Source organism: Carassius gibelio, chromosome A11, assembly GCF_023724105.1.
Source record: "Carassius gibelio isolate Cgi1373 ecotype wild population from Czech Republic chromosome A11, carGib1.2-hapl.c, whole genome shotgun sequence".
NCBI lineage: Eukaryota > Metazoa > Chordata > Actinopteri > Cypriniformes > Cyprinidae > Carassius > Carassius gibelio.
In genome coordinates, this window is record NC_068381.1 from 20,989,735 (window position 1) to 21,005,618 (window position 15,884).

At 38.1% G+C, this 15,884-nt stretch overlaps 1 protein-coding gene across 2 annotated transcripts; it reads left to right on the forward strand.

Annotated features, from left to right (window-relative positions):
* Nucleotides 1–1,262: 1,262 nt before the first annotated feature.
* On the forward strand, nucleotides 1,263–15,802 carry LOC128022644 (NGFI-A-binding protein 2). Of its 2 annotated transcripts, XM_052610389.1 has the most exons (7): nucleotides 1,265–1,882; nucleotides 3,222–4,139; nucleotides 4,780–4,913; nucleotides 8,451–8,514; nucleotides 10,522–10,630; nucleotides 10,970–11,155; nucleotides 14,475–15,802. In XM_052610389.1, exons 2-7 carry the CDS (start codon nucleotides 3,234–3,236, stop codon nucleotides 14,552–14,554), a joined length of 1,479 nt encoding a protein of 492 aa, XP_052466349.1. In that variant the 5' UTR covers nucleotides 1,265–1,882; nucleotides 3,222–3,233; the 3' UTR covers nucleotides 14,555–15,802. The 2 variants fall into 2 exon arrangements, with proteins under 2 accessions (XP_052466350.1, XP_052466349.1); XM_052610390.1 differs by lacking the exon at nucleotides 10,970–11,155 and having other exon boundaries at nucleotides 1,263–1,882.
* The last annotated feature ends 82 nt before the right edge of the window (nucleotides 15,803–15,884 follow it).

Here is a 15,884-nt window from a genome sequence, read left to right on the forward strand (position 1 = left end):
TGCTTACAATTAAAATTAAGAATAATTAATCTCTACAAAACTAATCAGCAATTTTATCTAAACATTTATTTTCCTCCTACATCTGCCAAAAAAAGTACTTTAATCATTTTGCTCTCTAAATTAACTGCAGAGCTTATGAATATGCTGATATATTTTGCATCTAGAAACTGTTTCGACTGTTAAACACTTTTATATTCATTTTGCATATTTCTCAAAGTGCTTCAGGTTACAAAACATATGAGTTAAAGCTAGAAGTGTCGAAAGATTATAAATATCCAAATTTGTTTAATTTTGTTTTCTGAATGTGTTCTGTTTTCCTCCAAATACTGAATACTGATTTGTAAACTTTGTGCAGCTTAAAAAAAGTGTTACATATTCAGCCCATCAGAAAGTGTATTTCCATCACCGTTTTTCTTCTTATTATTTTCATATTCTTATTGATATATAGTGATGTCAACTCCTCTTTCGGCTTAAAAGATGCACGGAGGAGCAAGAAACGAGATAAAATCACTGTATGAGTTTGATTACATGAGTTTATTGGATAACGTATCTTTCTTTATGAAGTGTTGTTACAGCAAAGCAAAATTAATGCATCACAGCATTGTCCCATAAAAGAAAAATAGATACGTGCACTGAGGAAAACACAACATCAAATTAACCTCGACTCACTGAACCTGGCTCGAATTAGTGAGTTAAGTCGTTTATGAAACCGCTTTAGTCCCGATTAATTTGTTAGGTTATTAAGGTCAGGTTTTGGACTTTAATCACCGCTTTTCTTGGCGTCTTTTATGAAACAGTCCCCATGCAATAATAGCAGTTTTTTATTTTATTTTATTTATTTATTTAGTTGTTTAGTGTCGGTTATCCTACCTGTGTAAACTTATATTTGTTCCTCAAGGTGGCATTGTTGTTTCAGTGATTGACTTGAACACTGTTAAATGGCGATCGTGTAGTTTTATAGGTATTATTTGTTCAATTTAAATCCAAATGCGCAATAAAAAGCGGATAGTAGATTGATAGTGTTCTACTATCGCTAAGGCTTAGATAATGTACACAATGAATGCAAAACAATACCATTCTATTAGCGTTCTATTCTATGAATATCCTGTAAAGAAATAAATACATAAAAATCATATCAAAAAGAATGGTGAATGACAAGTCAGTCTTTTAAAACAACAACAACAGTTCGCGTTGTTCAACCAGTGAGAGCCCTCGGATCGACTGACGCGAGGAGCGGGGAATCCCGCTGCTCCAGCCGCGTCACTGAGCGATGATCCCCGCCCACAGACAGCGATCTCCGGCGCTCATCCACACATCTGACGGCACTCGTGTTTGCTCATGTGTTGAATCTGCTGGCTATTACAGTGGGGCTTTTTATTGCTGTTTAGCTTCTAAACGGCTGACTTTGACATTATACATATATGATCTTTAACAGTGAAATGGACAGAATTCCCCGTCCGTCCACACCCTGATGCGAGAGTCTGAGCTCAGACCGGAGAGGAAGGCTCTTATTCGGTCAGATGGCGTGCCGCAGTCCGCCCACGCGTTTCTCGCGCCCACACAGGCAGCGAAAGGAGCGTCATTAACTCACCGCTACTGCCAGCACAGCAGAGCACAGCCGAGACAAAAGAGCACACGAGTTTCAACCATATTTTACTTCAATCTCACATCTGTAGAATAAGGTCTAACAAGCACAGAAAACAAATGAATTTGGCTACGCGTCAGAGGCGTAAAGATACGAGTCTAATAGTAGAAGTAAAAGTTTGACTGATTTTGAGTTGAGTTACAGAAGTGAGATCCCGATAGACTCGGTCGTGTCGGTCACTGGAAGCTGAAGTGTTCTGCTGGATCCTGTCCTGGGTTCTGTCTCTAACCTCCCGAGGTGAGTAGTACACAACTACTGATGAGTCTGCATTCAGCTACTATACTCATTATTCATTATCAGAGGAAAACTATGCTGTGGGTTATGTTTAACAACTACACATCATGAGCATATGAACGGAATCTCGTAGACATAAACTAGCTTACTAATTAAGTTTATATATATAAAAATTTTTTTACAATAAAATATTCTGCAACTACTGTGTCCTACAGAGTGAGCTCTCTGTATCTTATACATGACTTGCTCAAAACATGCAACTTAATTAGAGCTAAGAGCTCTCTTTCTGTAGGACTACCTGAAACTTTTAGATTTTTAGATGACAGTTTTGTCAGTGTAGTTAAAGGAGGATGCACTGATGAACTTTCACATGCCAAATCTGTCTCCAGGTATTGTTTTGTAGGAGAGAGAGCGATATATAGCAAAAGCTGAAGATGTGAGAGGTTGCAGATTAAGAGGCTTCATATTACACTGCAGGAGGAGGACATTTGACTGCACCTCATCTTGACTCTTGGATACAGTCTTTTAAAAAGATTCCAAAATGTTTTTTTTTATTTTATTTTTTATTTTTTGTTTGCTTTTAAAAACATGACACAAGCACAATAGTGTCACAAACTCACAATAATGTTAATGTCCATTCAAACACAAATGTTCTTGTATCACAGTTATGCTTCTGCTGTGCACACATTACCTGCTCTGCATTATCTGTCTCATTTTATTTTCAATACCCATGTCATGTCATTATCAGTGTTTGGAAGGTTACTTTGGAAATGTCATAGGTTACAGATTACCCTACAGATTACAGATTACCCCAGTTACCCTATTTAAATTGTAATAAGAAGTGTAACTATTTCAATTGCTTTATTAATTTAATGTAACTGATTACATTTACTTTTTGATTACATTTCTAATGAATATTTTTAATTCTTAATGATTTTCAAACATTTAAACCCGGCTAATCTGATTACTTTCAGACTTTCAAAATCCTTCAAATGTAAGATTTTAAGGATTCACGGATTTGCACTGCACAACATCTTCATACACGGACAAGTGTGACATCATATACCCCATTTAACTAAATAAATGCAATTTAAATTCACGTCTTGTTTTAAGGCGTTTTAAGTTTTAGGTTTTAACTTTGTTAAAGAATATCTCTTTGGATTTGAGACTTTAGTCTTTGCAACTTTACAGATCTTCTTTATGCACCAAGAGCTTGTAACAGTTACAGTAGTCACTCCCCAACACAAATTTGTGCCGTCATAAACCGGTTTGCACAAGCACACACACAAACATATGCTTTTAAATGATACTAATGACAGGTTTTGTTGAAATCCCATTGCAGCCGAGCATTAGGATGTCACTACCACGGACGCTGGGTGAGCTGCAGCTCTACAGGGTTTTACAAAGGGCCAACCTGCTGATGTACTACGACACCTTCATCCAGCAGGGAGGAGATGATGTCCAACAGCTGTGCGAGGCTGGCGAAGAGGAGTTTCTCGAGATCATGGCACTAGTTGGCATGGCCACAAAACCCCTGCACGTGCGGCGCTTGCAGAAAGCTCTGCGAGACTGGGCATCAAACCCAACGCTGTTCAACCAACCCCTGGCCACCAATGTGGCCCCCTGTGGAATCCCCCTCCTCAGGATTGACGGCACCAGCATCGCTGGCTCAGGGGTTATGGGTGCCAGAAAATCTTTAAGCAATGGTCAGCCAGGCTCTCCGTGTGAAAGAGAGGAAGTAGGATCTTGCCTTACGCCGCTCAGAGATAACAGTCCAAAGAGCCCTTGCTCACAAGCCTCCCCTGTACCTCCAGACCATCTGTACAGAGAAAAACTGTCCCCCATGGATCCTCACTGGCTTAGTCCTGAAATGTATGGAGCCGCCGAGTTAGATGAAGAGCAGCCCATTACCGCTCTGCCTTTCGCTTGCCACTCACGTCTTCTTGGTCCTCCGACTCCAACTTCTTCTTCATCCCCCTCCACTACGACCTCTCCGTGGCCCGGAGGTCAGCTGGACCCAGAGACGGTTAAAGCCGTGGAGGAAAGCGTCGATAGGCTTCTGAGAACCATGCCGCAAGCAGATCAAACCGAGGTCAAGACGCTTCTGAGACTCAATAAGAAAATGGCCAAGACGGTGGGACACATCTTCCACCTGGAAGCTCAAGACAAGAGCAAAGAGGAAGAGATTCGCAAATACAGCCTGATCTATGGCCGCTTCGACTCCAAGAGGAGGGAAGGGAAACAGCTGACCCATCATGAGGTTTGTCAAAGAGAAGATTTTGAACAAATTGCACAGATACATGTTATTAAAGAAAGTTTAGTTGTAATAAACAATACTAAAGTATTGTCCTGTATCTCTACATTAAATTAGCTCAATTCAAACTAAACTAATCTGCTGGAAATATCTTGTATTAAGTGTTTGCCAAGCCGAAAATTACTGCTGTTACAGTGTATTAATCTGTAAACTATATTACTACAGTATACAAAACTCACGGAGAGGTGTGCTATTATAATAAGCAATAAGACTTACAATTGATATTGTAGATCATTAAATGGGATCATTTCCATCCCAAAGCAAAGACTCATAACACTATAGCAACTGCATAACACATAGAAAACATAAGCAAGTGCTTAGCATGGCATCCACCCACAACACCTTAGCATCGTGGCGATGACTTTTGCGCAGGGAAGCAAGATAAGATTTGATCTATATGAACTTTTGAGTACAGCCCATTTTTCAGCCCTTTAAAGAACTAACCACAACTCATAGATTTCCCAGTTATGTTTGATAACATACTTTCATTTTAAAATACCAGTTGTAAACATGTAGGCTACTATCAAAATGCCTTGACTTTCATAGCTCGGATGATCCGGTTTAATTTGAATATTTCCACTTTCAGATGCTCATCAATGAGGCCGCAGCTCAATTCTGCATCCGTGACAATGCTCTGTTGTTACGTAGAGTTGAACTGTTCTCTTTAGCACGACAAGTGGCGAGAGAATGTGCCTACACGTCAACATTTAAACATAACAGGTCAGGAACTACTTTCATTTCGTTTCAGATTTTGCATCCATATTAATGTATTGTTAAATATATTTACATGTATAGATACAGGCATAATTAAAATATGCACATATAAACAGTACAGTAGCAGTGGAAAAAACTTAAGAGTACAGTAAATTATCTGGATTTACTGTTTACATGTGTTTAAGTAAACTGATTTTTATTTTTATTTTATATATATTTATCTTAAATATTCACAAATCTGCTTTAATCTGTGTTAGTGAGCACTTCTCCTTTGCCGAAATAATCCATCCACCTCACAGGTGTGGCTGATTAGACAGCATGATTATTGCACAGGTGTGCCTTAGGCTGGCCACAATAAAAGACCGCTCTAAAATGTGAAGTTTTATTAAACAGCACAATGCCACAGATGTCGCAGTTTTTGAGGGATCATGCGATTGGCATGCTGACTGCAGGAACATCCATCAGAGCTGTTGCCCGTGAACTGAGTGTTCATTTCTCTACCATAAGCCGTGTCCAAAGGCATTTCAGAGAGTTTGGCAGTACATCCAAACTGGCCTCACCACACCATTTGTTAACACACCAGCCCAGGACCTCCACATCCAGCATCTTCACCTCCAAGATCGTCTGAGACCAGCCACCCAGACAGCTGCCACAACAAATGGTTTGCATAACCAAAGAATTTCTGCACAGACTGTCAGAAACTGTCTCAGGGAGCTCATCTGCATGCTCGTTGTCCTCCTCGGGGTCTCGATCTGACTCCAGTTCATCGTCATTACTGGTTTGAGTGGGCAAATGCTCACATTCGATAGAGAAGTGTTCTCTTCACGGATGAATCCCGGTGTTCACTGTACAGGGCAGATGGCAGACAGCGTGTATGGTGTGGGTGAGCGGTTTGCTGATGTCAACATTGTGGATCGAGTGGCCCATGGTGAGGGTGGGGTTATGGTATGGGCAGTCGTATGTTTTGGACAATAAACACAGGTGCATTTTATTGATGTCATTTTGAATGCACAGAGATACGGTGATCTTGATCCTGAGGCCCATTGTTGTGCCATTCATCAACGACCATCAGCTCATGTTGCAGCATGATAATGCACGACCCCATGCTGCAAGGATCTGTTCACATTTCCTGGAAGCTGAAAACATCCCAGTTCTTGCATGGCCAGCATACTCACCGGACGTGTCACCCATTGAGCATGTTTGGGATGATCTTGATCGGTGTATACGACAGCGTGATACAGTTCCTGCCAATATCCAGCAACTTCACACGGCCATTGAAGAGGAGTGGACCAACATTACACAGGCCACAAACAACAACCTGATCAACTCTTTGTGAAGGAGATGTGTTGCACTGCGTGAGGCAAATGGTGCTCACACCAGATACCCCCCCCCCCCAGACCCCCCAATACAGTAAAATTGCACATTTAGACAGATTTGTGAACAGTATTGAGAGAAATAAGCCTTTTATATACATTTATAATTTTACATATATACTCACCTAAAGGATTATTAGGAACACCATACAAATACTGGGTTTTGACCCCCTTTCGCCTTCAGAACTGCCTTCTATGTGGCATTGATTCAAACAAGGTGCTGAAAGCATTCTTTAGAGATGTTGGCCCATATTGATAGGATAGCATCTTGCAGTTGATGGAGATTTGTGGGATGCACATCCAGGGCACGAAGCTCCCGTTCCACCACATCCCAAAGATGCTCTATTGGGTTGAGATCTGGTGACTGTGAGGCCATTTTAGTTAAGTGAACTCATTGTCATGTTCAAGAAACCAATTTGAAATGACCGGCCTGTCTGGCACCAACAACCATGCCACGCTCAAAATTGCTTAAATCACCTTTCTTTCCGATTGAAACAACTACCATGTGATTGGTTGATTAGATAATTCCATTAATGAGAAATTGAACAGGTGTTCCTAATAATCCTTTAGGTGAGTGTGTGTATATATATATATATATATATATATATATATATATATATATATATATATATATATATATATATATATATATATAATTTTTTTTTTTTTTCAACAAACTACTGTTTCAAATAGACTGTGAACTCAGACTCAGAAAATGACTTAGGGTCAAAATATCCAATGATACAGTGCTTTCAGTCGTTAAATAATGCAAAGAAAAGAAGTTCATATTCATTTTTAAATATCACAATGCTAGTGTTTTATCTTGGGAAGAGTGTGTAAATCAATATTTGTGGAATAACTGATCTCCAATCACAGCCTTAATGTGTCATTCTCTGAGTTCAGAAACAATTTATTATTATTATCATTATTATTATTATTATTATTATTATTATTATTATTTAGAGCAGTTGTCATTTTCTGCAAATACATGCCAGTTTCCAATATTTTAGTTTGGGATCTGGGAGAAGTGACTAGTAATTTATAGAATAAAGCAAAAAAAATTATTTTACTTGCACACATAAATAGTAAATACATATAAATGTATTGTTCTTCGGACACCCAGGCTGGTGGCAATTTTCTGAAAAACAGACTTTTTTAAACTCCTTACAGAATTTGTAATTAGGTTCATATCAGATCTTCACAGGGTATTTTTTTTTTTTTTTTTTTTACCAAACACTTCACATTTAATAAGTCATTCAACAGAAAGCAAACCATAAATGCCCTGGGTTTCACAATGCTATAAGATAAATACATTTAATTGTTATCACAACCAAGACCTGAGTACCAGAACAATTTGGAGACAGCGCCACCTACTGGCCATGTACATCTGGGGGTAAAAAGGAAATTCGCAATTGTTTGCCCTAAAAGAGTGGTTGGCAAACATGTTGCTCAGTATACCACAATGCATTGGCTAATCATAATGAAACCTGGCATGTGTCACCAGCACCAAGTCCATATAAATGTCCACGTAGAGAGACTATTACAAAACTATCAAAACATAAGTGCAAATTTGAACTGTGTGTGTAAAAATTTTTTGAAAATTAGATTTTTTTACTCTACAGTACTTTGGTTTTGTTGTGTTTATTCAACAGCTCAAGCAAAAATATGATGATAGTGGAATGTTTGTTTGGACGACAGAATTCACAAAAATAACTGATTATGTAGTACGTTCAAAACCAGCAATTTCGACTTTTAGCTGAGCAGAGTCTTCAATGCATTCAAGACATAAAATAAGAAAACTGGTCCAAAGTGCTTGTGTAGAGAGGGAGTTATTGGGGGAAATAGTGTAGCATGGTTCTTCAGGACCAAGGTTACCTTCTTGCATCTCTTCCTTGTCCCAAGTACTGTTTGTGTGAACAGACCTTTAAACCTGGTAACAGATGTACGTCTAATCAATCCATCTGACATGATCTTTCAACTGATGGAGAAACACATTTTTATAATTCTTAAATCTTGTAATTCTTAAAGTTTCTGAGATGATAAATACCTGTGTGACCCTAACCCTGTCGCCTCTTGTGTGTATTTGTCCTTGAATATTGATAGCATGAGTGTTTGAATTCAAACTTCTTTGATCAGAATTTGAGCTGGGTTTGTTATATTATCATCTCAGGACATACTCCGATGATTGTGCTGCCTCTGTTGACTGTTGTGCTCAGAAGAGAATCAAGCTTGATGTAAGTACATCAGAATATGTAACCTTATATAAATCTATATAAATTATACACATGACTTATAGGAATATGCTCAGGTGAAGTTTGGGCAGATGCTTACACTTCATTACAGGGATAGCTCACCTAAAAAAATGACAATTTTGTAGTGATCGACCCATATTGATTTTTTATAACCGATACCGATACCGATAATTTGCATGTTTATGTACCCGATAATTGATATGCAGAACCGATATTTATTTACTGTAATAATTCTGTTTCTGACAGTTATTACAACACAAATGAGCTGAACAAACCATTTTATTTATAACAATCACTCCCTCCTTGCATACAAAAAAAAAAAAAAAAAACTTTATATTTATACACAAATAAATAGAGGGGTCTGAGTCCAAAAAATTAAAGTGCACTGTTACTAAGTGTCTTTGTTTTAAAATAAAAGCTTTGATGAGGTAAAAAAAAAATAAAAACAGGTAAAAAAATAAAGCACAAAAATGATTATAACATATTGGTGGGGGCGGGAGGGCTATTTAGGAGTGCATAGCTATTTAGTAGTGTAACTTAATACTCCCAGTTAAGCAGAACTAGGTTTTAGTGTAGAAAACAGAGTCTTTCAGCATTCTGCCCTGTAAGCCTGCTTCATTTGTTTTCATAAATGGCTCCCACTTCACTGAAAGCTCGTTCACTGGGCACCGAAGACGGTGGGGGGCAAAGGAACTTTCTTGACAGACAAGCAAGAATGGGGAACCTTTTCTCATTTTGTTTCCACCATTCAAGTGGCTTGCCCATCCTCCTATCAATCACTGATTCCAACTAGTGTTATTAATTATTATGTTTTGTCGGTCTAGATCATGAAATGCTTTCTGACAAAGTGCTGTAACTTATCTATGCATTTACACAAAACTATAAATTGGGCTACTCAACCGCGATCGCGTGTGGAGATAATAAATAATTTCCACAGAGCTGCATTTATTTAGATTTGTATTAACTAAATAATGGTTATGTAGTAAATCAAATGATTCTATAATTTAGGGGGTATAAACGAGATAATCTTGTCAAAAAATGTCATGCAGTGGCCGTGTTCGAGGCTTCCTGATCATCAACCCAGTCAGGTGCTGAGCAACATGAACTTTTTTTCCCGAGACTATATAAAGTTAAACAGCACTTGTCAGTTGGCATTTTATGATCTAAATTTAATCTAACGTTAAATCATGAAATGCCAACTGACCAAGTGCTGTTTGACTAAATTAGATTAAATTTAGATCATAAAATGCCTTTGATTAATGATATGTTGATTAATTAAAGCAAACCAAGTAGAACATATACTTTACCTGTGCACTGAGTTGTTGTTGACTGATCTCCTCAGACGCCCGGGCTGCAATGGCGGAAATCTCAAAACGGCCACAAGATGGCGCTGTAAATCGGCAAATCCGATATTACAAAACCGATACCCGATTATGGAAAAATGCTTAAATATCGGGAAAAATATCGGTAAACAGATACATCGGTCGATCACTACAATTTTGTCATCATTTACTCGCCCTCATGTCGTTCCAAACCTGTATGAGTTGCTTATGTTGAACATAAAAGAAAGAAAATCATACAGTTGGTGATCCCCATTGACTTCCATTGTAGGAAAATAAATACTATGGAAGTCAACGGGAACCACCAAGTGTATGATTACCAGCAATCTTCAAAATATCGTCTTTTGTGTTCAACATAAGAAAGCAACTCATACAGGTTTGGAACGACATGAGGGTGATTATATGATGACAGAATTCACATTTTTGGGTGAACTGTCCCTTTAATGGTGACTTGTCTATTAACAAAATGACACGAAAATTAACAAGATCCATTGTAGGGTTAAAATAAAGATATAATTAAAGGATTGAGAGTTATAGAAGCTTAAATTGGATGAAAAGTTACAAAGATACTATTGCACTCTTATCTGTAATTATTATGAAGCAAACCAACTACTCCTCTTTGATTAGAAATGAAATGTGCTTTCTTCAGGTCACAGATGCTGACAGACTGTCTAAAGATCCAGTAGCTAACAGTGACAACAGATCTACAGCGGATGACAACAGCCTCTCTGGAGAGAGTCTAGACAGTTTAACACAAGGTAAGATTCCTTATTTTTATTGTTTTTATTTTAACCATTGATATATTAATGACTGTCCGGTGTATGTCAGTAAGTCTCAGGCATGTAACCATCACTGTCCCACATTCTATGTTGCATTTATAGCAAATGTCATAATTGTCATCACAGCAATGAAGCACCACTTCACACGAAAAGTGTGATCACAATGGGTTACTTTCCCACTCATGCAAAGATCAAGCATAGAAGATAACAAAGCAAATTTGTGTCCATTCATACTCATGTCAGGGACAAACATCACTGCTGAAAGAAAGCGTAACATCTGATTGAGAGGCATGTTTGTCTAATTCTGTGTCTTGATAGATATCAGCCCTCAGTTGCACCCCTCGTCATCCCCTCACCCCCTCACCGACAGCACTGGCCTCATCACCTGGAGTCGCCAGCTCATGCAACAAACGCTCATGGATGAGGGCCTCAGATTGGCTAGAATGGTGTCACGTGACCACGCAAGCAAAGTCAGCCTAGGGTCAGAAAAGAGACAGATTTCAGGTGAATACTAGACTTCTGTCATGTTTTATAACTCCACGCTTCTCATGCACCAGCCACAAACAGGGAACATGACAGTCTGGATTTACTTCTCGTTTTTAAACTCAGGGTCAGTAAAAGAGGCTTACCTTCAGATTTTGTTACTTTACATGAGGACTTTTTTTTTTCTGTAATCCTTTATTTTAAGGTGTAGTTACTAGTTCTTACTTTGATGCATAATTACATGTAACTAACCCTAACCCCAACTCTTATTAGTTGGTACATGTAGTTAATTAATATTACTCTTCACTTATTTGTGTAATTACATTGAAACAACATCACCTTAAAATAAAGCATAACATATTTTGTATCATTTATAAGTGACTTTTTGCTGCTTGGTTACATACAGGACAAAAAGCTACGTCAGACCTGGTAACCGCTCGGCAGTTGAAAGGGTTAATTGGTTTGGGGTTGGCACAGTCAACAGTAATTTATTAACAACTGTAATTCATTTTAAAGGTGTCATATGATGCTTTTTAAAGATTGTGTATTTGGTTGACATGCTTTAATGCAAAAAAAAAAAAAAACATTAATTTCAAAAACTGTACATTATTGTAGGTCCACTATGCCCCGTCTCTCTCAAACACTTTTTTTTCCCTACAAAGTCCCTCCTTCTGACGAGCAGTCTGCTCTGATTGGCTAACTGACCCAGTGCATTGTGATTGGCTGATCACCACAAGCACTTGTCGGAAGTGTAACGCCCCTTTCCATAATCGTGAGCTTCATCTTTCATAATTGACTCAGTGATGAAGCTCGTATGTGTTTGCAGAACACAAGCCACAGACGGTTAAGACAGCTGACTACACTGTGATGTGACTGTCTGTCTCTCTCTCACACACACACACACACACACACACAGACACGCAACATGCAAAACATACTTGGCTGATTCAGAAGCGCCAGATTGTTGTAGCAAAGTCAGAATGACCTCCTCTCCTAGGTTCACAAAACAGTCGTCCATAAAATGTGTTGCTGTTCTGTTGTAAGTAATCTTAAAGTTTCCTAAATGCATCTACTCTCAGAAAACCATATAAAGTACACATCTCTCTGACACGACTGCTGCAACGCTAAATGTGTTACTGAAACCACAACTTCTTTCTTTGCGTGAACATTCGGGTCACATTACGCAGATATTTCCACTTAGTAATGTAGAGATGGGGGGGTTTGTTAGAACGAGCCGTTTGATAAAGAATATCTCTTTGGATTTGAGGATTTAGTCTTTGCTACTTCACAGATCTTCTTAATGCGCCCAGAGCTTGTATCACTTCAAAGAGAAAGGAAAAGTTAAAATTGCATCATGTGACCCCTTTAAAGAAGATTATTGTACTGTAGAAAGAAGTCATAAATGTGTTACTTCCTGGGTTTCACAATTGCTAGAATCATGACATTTTATAATTTTTTAATTTTCTGGATAGAGTGAAGTTCAAGACCTCCTGGGTATTTTTCAAGTTAAATAGTTCAGCCTCTCTAAAAAACAATAAAAGATATTTGGGTGCCAAAAACAATGAACCCCACTGACTTTCACTACGCTGAAATAAAAAAAAGCATATACATTTAATACAACTTGAGGGTGAATAAATGACAGAATTTTCATGTTTTAAGAACTATTCTGTTGCACTTTTATAAATTTTCTTTAAAGGCTGCAGATTTGCAATAAAATAATATTTATTTTTACTAGAGATGATATTGAAAAGACTAACACACCTTGAAGAGTCTCTGAGGAATATATAGAAGAACAGTGACGAACTGATTTATTTTACATATCTGGTTGGGAATCTAGTCTTTAAGGATGGAATGAATCAGAGATTGTCAGATTGGAGAAGCTCTTACAGAGGCAAACATCTCAGTCAGACGTCGTCACTGGGGAACGCAGAATAGAAGAGAAATGAGAAGAGAACAGGCGAATGGGTGGTGGGGGCCACAGGAAGTGCTGTGTGGGTGATAAATTGGAGCCCCCCTTCCCTGTCTGACGTCAAAGCTTATGAAAATGTGTGAGAGGAGGGCGGATGGATGGATGGAGAGAGAGAGGGGGTGAATGAGTAGGAGGGAGTGAGAAGGGCGTCGCTTTGACTCAGAGAGACAAGAGTAAAAATAAACCATGTGGGCAGTGAAAGGATGCAGCCGCTCTCTCTCTCTCTCTCTTAATGAGCAAACACTAGTGCTTCAGTTCAGTGCAATGGCCAGAAATGAGCTTTAATCAGTCTTTCTTTGTATTTTTTTGTGTTGTCTCTTTCAAGCTCAAGCAAAAATGCAAGTTCCTCATTTCATTGCGCCGTCAGTCATTCTGCAGTTACACAGTCATTCCTCAGCATTGTTCTGCCTTCACATAATAATATAGAGTTTTAATATAATGTTTTATTGCATTGCTGTCATGTATTATTAATGTCTGCCGAAGTGTGGGAATTGTGACGTTCACATCAATAATAGCACAAGTAGAAATGCAATGGGAAACCCAATGATACAAATGCTGACTCTCCCAGTTCCAGTTGCATTAATGAGCAGAAAAGTGCTGAAAGTGAACTCGCCCTCATGCCAGATTTGGAGAAATGTAGCATTGCATCACCGTCTCAGCAATGGATCCTCTGCAGTGAATGGGTGCCATCAGAATGAGGGTCCAAACAGCTGATAAAAACATCACAAGTAATCCACAGCACTCCAGTTCAGTAATTAACAACAAATCCATCATTAGCATAATTAAACTTTCTGGATAAAAATATGAGTCCATAACCCATAAGTATCTGGCCATAGCTCATCCATGCCCTTCAAAATCCACCAATTTATTTGGTACGGACAATTTTGGACTGTTTTCACTTGCAAACGGTGCTTGATCTGTGCATATGTTTTTCCTGGTTCAGATGAGATTAGTTTTTTACCTGCAGAAAGCAATAATATACAGAGGACTCATATTTCAGCTGGAATCAACGGTTTGAAGTAATTATGTCTTAATGATGAATTTGTTTCTTACAAACATGCAGCTTTTCACTTCACAAGACATTAATTGCTGGACTGGAGTCGTGTGGATTACTTGGGAATCATTGTGATGTTTTTATCAGGACTCTCATTCTGACGGCACCCATTCACTGCAGAGGATCTATTGATGAGCAAGTGCTGAAATGCTACATTTCTCCAGATCTGTTCAAATGAAAAGACTTTAAAGAGAAATAAACAATAGACATTTGATACTGTAAACTACTGTGTCATGTTCCCAACACTGATTATAAAAAAATTAATAAAAAATTATTTCTAAAACTGAAATAAAAAACCTTTGTTTATATTCTCCTAGAGATGGAGGAGAAAGAGTCAGAGAGGAGAGGATCAAGTAACAGAAGCAGCAGTCCAGCAAACACCAAAGACGACCCATAACTAACAGTCTGCAAGTCTCCGTGTTGAACTCAGGTTGGATATCACGTCTAAATGAAGACGTGGTGTTCAGTTCGCTATGTTAAATAGTCCTGCTCTGTATCACTTGTGTGTTCTGTTTAGCAGAAAGTTATTTTCTTTCTTTCCAAATGAAATTTGAAGCACATACAGATTAGTGCAAGCAACGAGTGTCACAACAAATACATTTCAAAGATACTTCGACTAACCAGTAAATCAGTAAAAAGCTTCAATGGTGCTAATTTAGTGTCAGCAAATTCTGGAATGAAATGGCATCTGCATCCATTACCCAAACCTTAATTTATACGGATAGATGACATGCCTCTCGTTCTAAGCGGAGCTGAGACATTGGGATGTAAGTCTCGGTTCTGAAGAAGTTCTAGCAAAAGTTTGGGAGGAGCATGTTTATTTAATCCAACTAATCACAACGCTAGAATAAATCTATATATATAAACTGCTCAAAGACTTTATTATGTACAGTGTGCAAAACACATCTACAAGTTTTGGATTATATTAACATGTGAAATTCTGAATGTGACTATATAAAGAACCCTGACACTAGTAACGTGCTGATGCAGTTTACTATATTAATATATTATCAACGCTAAATGCACACATTAGATTTCACAGGTTACGAAATGTAAATTATTCAAATGAATCATGGGTGGTGGGGGGGTGTATTTTCAGTGTTTAAAGGTTGAATGGCTAATGGATTTGCAAGAATTGTGTGTTACATCGCTAGGAATATACATGTGGCCTCTTCAATGACAGATTATTTATTTTTTAATTTCTCAATAAATTATATTGTAATGTTTCTCCTGTTTACTTCTCTAGAATGTTACTTTTATTTTGCCAACAGTGTAAAAATAGAAACGTGTGCATTACAACATGCAGACTATTGCTGATTTATTCTAACTTTTATTCATCCTCTGCTTTTGTCCAAGGACCTTACAGTATTATATGTGAAAATATATGTTTCTGTCTCATCTGTGACACGGTTCTACCGCCCACACTTACCCTAGTCATCTCAACAAACCAGGACAGATGATGCCTGTGATTCACTAGCCATCATCATCATCATCATCATCATCATCATCAGTCTCACAGATGGGCAAGTGTTTGGGAAAACTGTCTGAAAAATGTAGTAATAGTTTCAATTCTGTTTGGTGCCACTCTAGTGGCTAATTCACTCATGAATCAATGGCTAATCAATAAATTGATATATTGATTTGAGTAATATGCTTGTAAAGACCTTTAATTAAAGGGATAACCAAACGTTAACCAAAGGTCATGCCATTCTTTATTCTGTGAAACA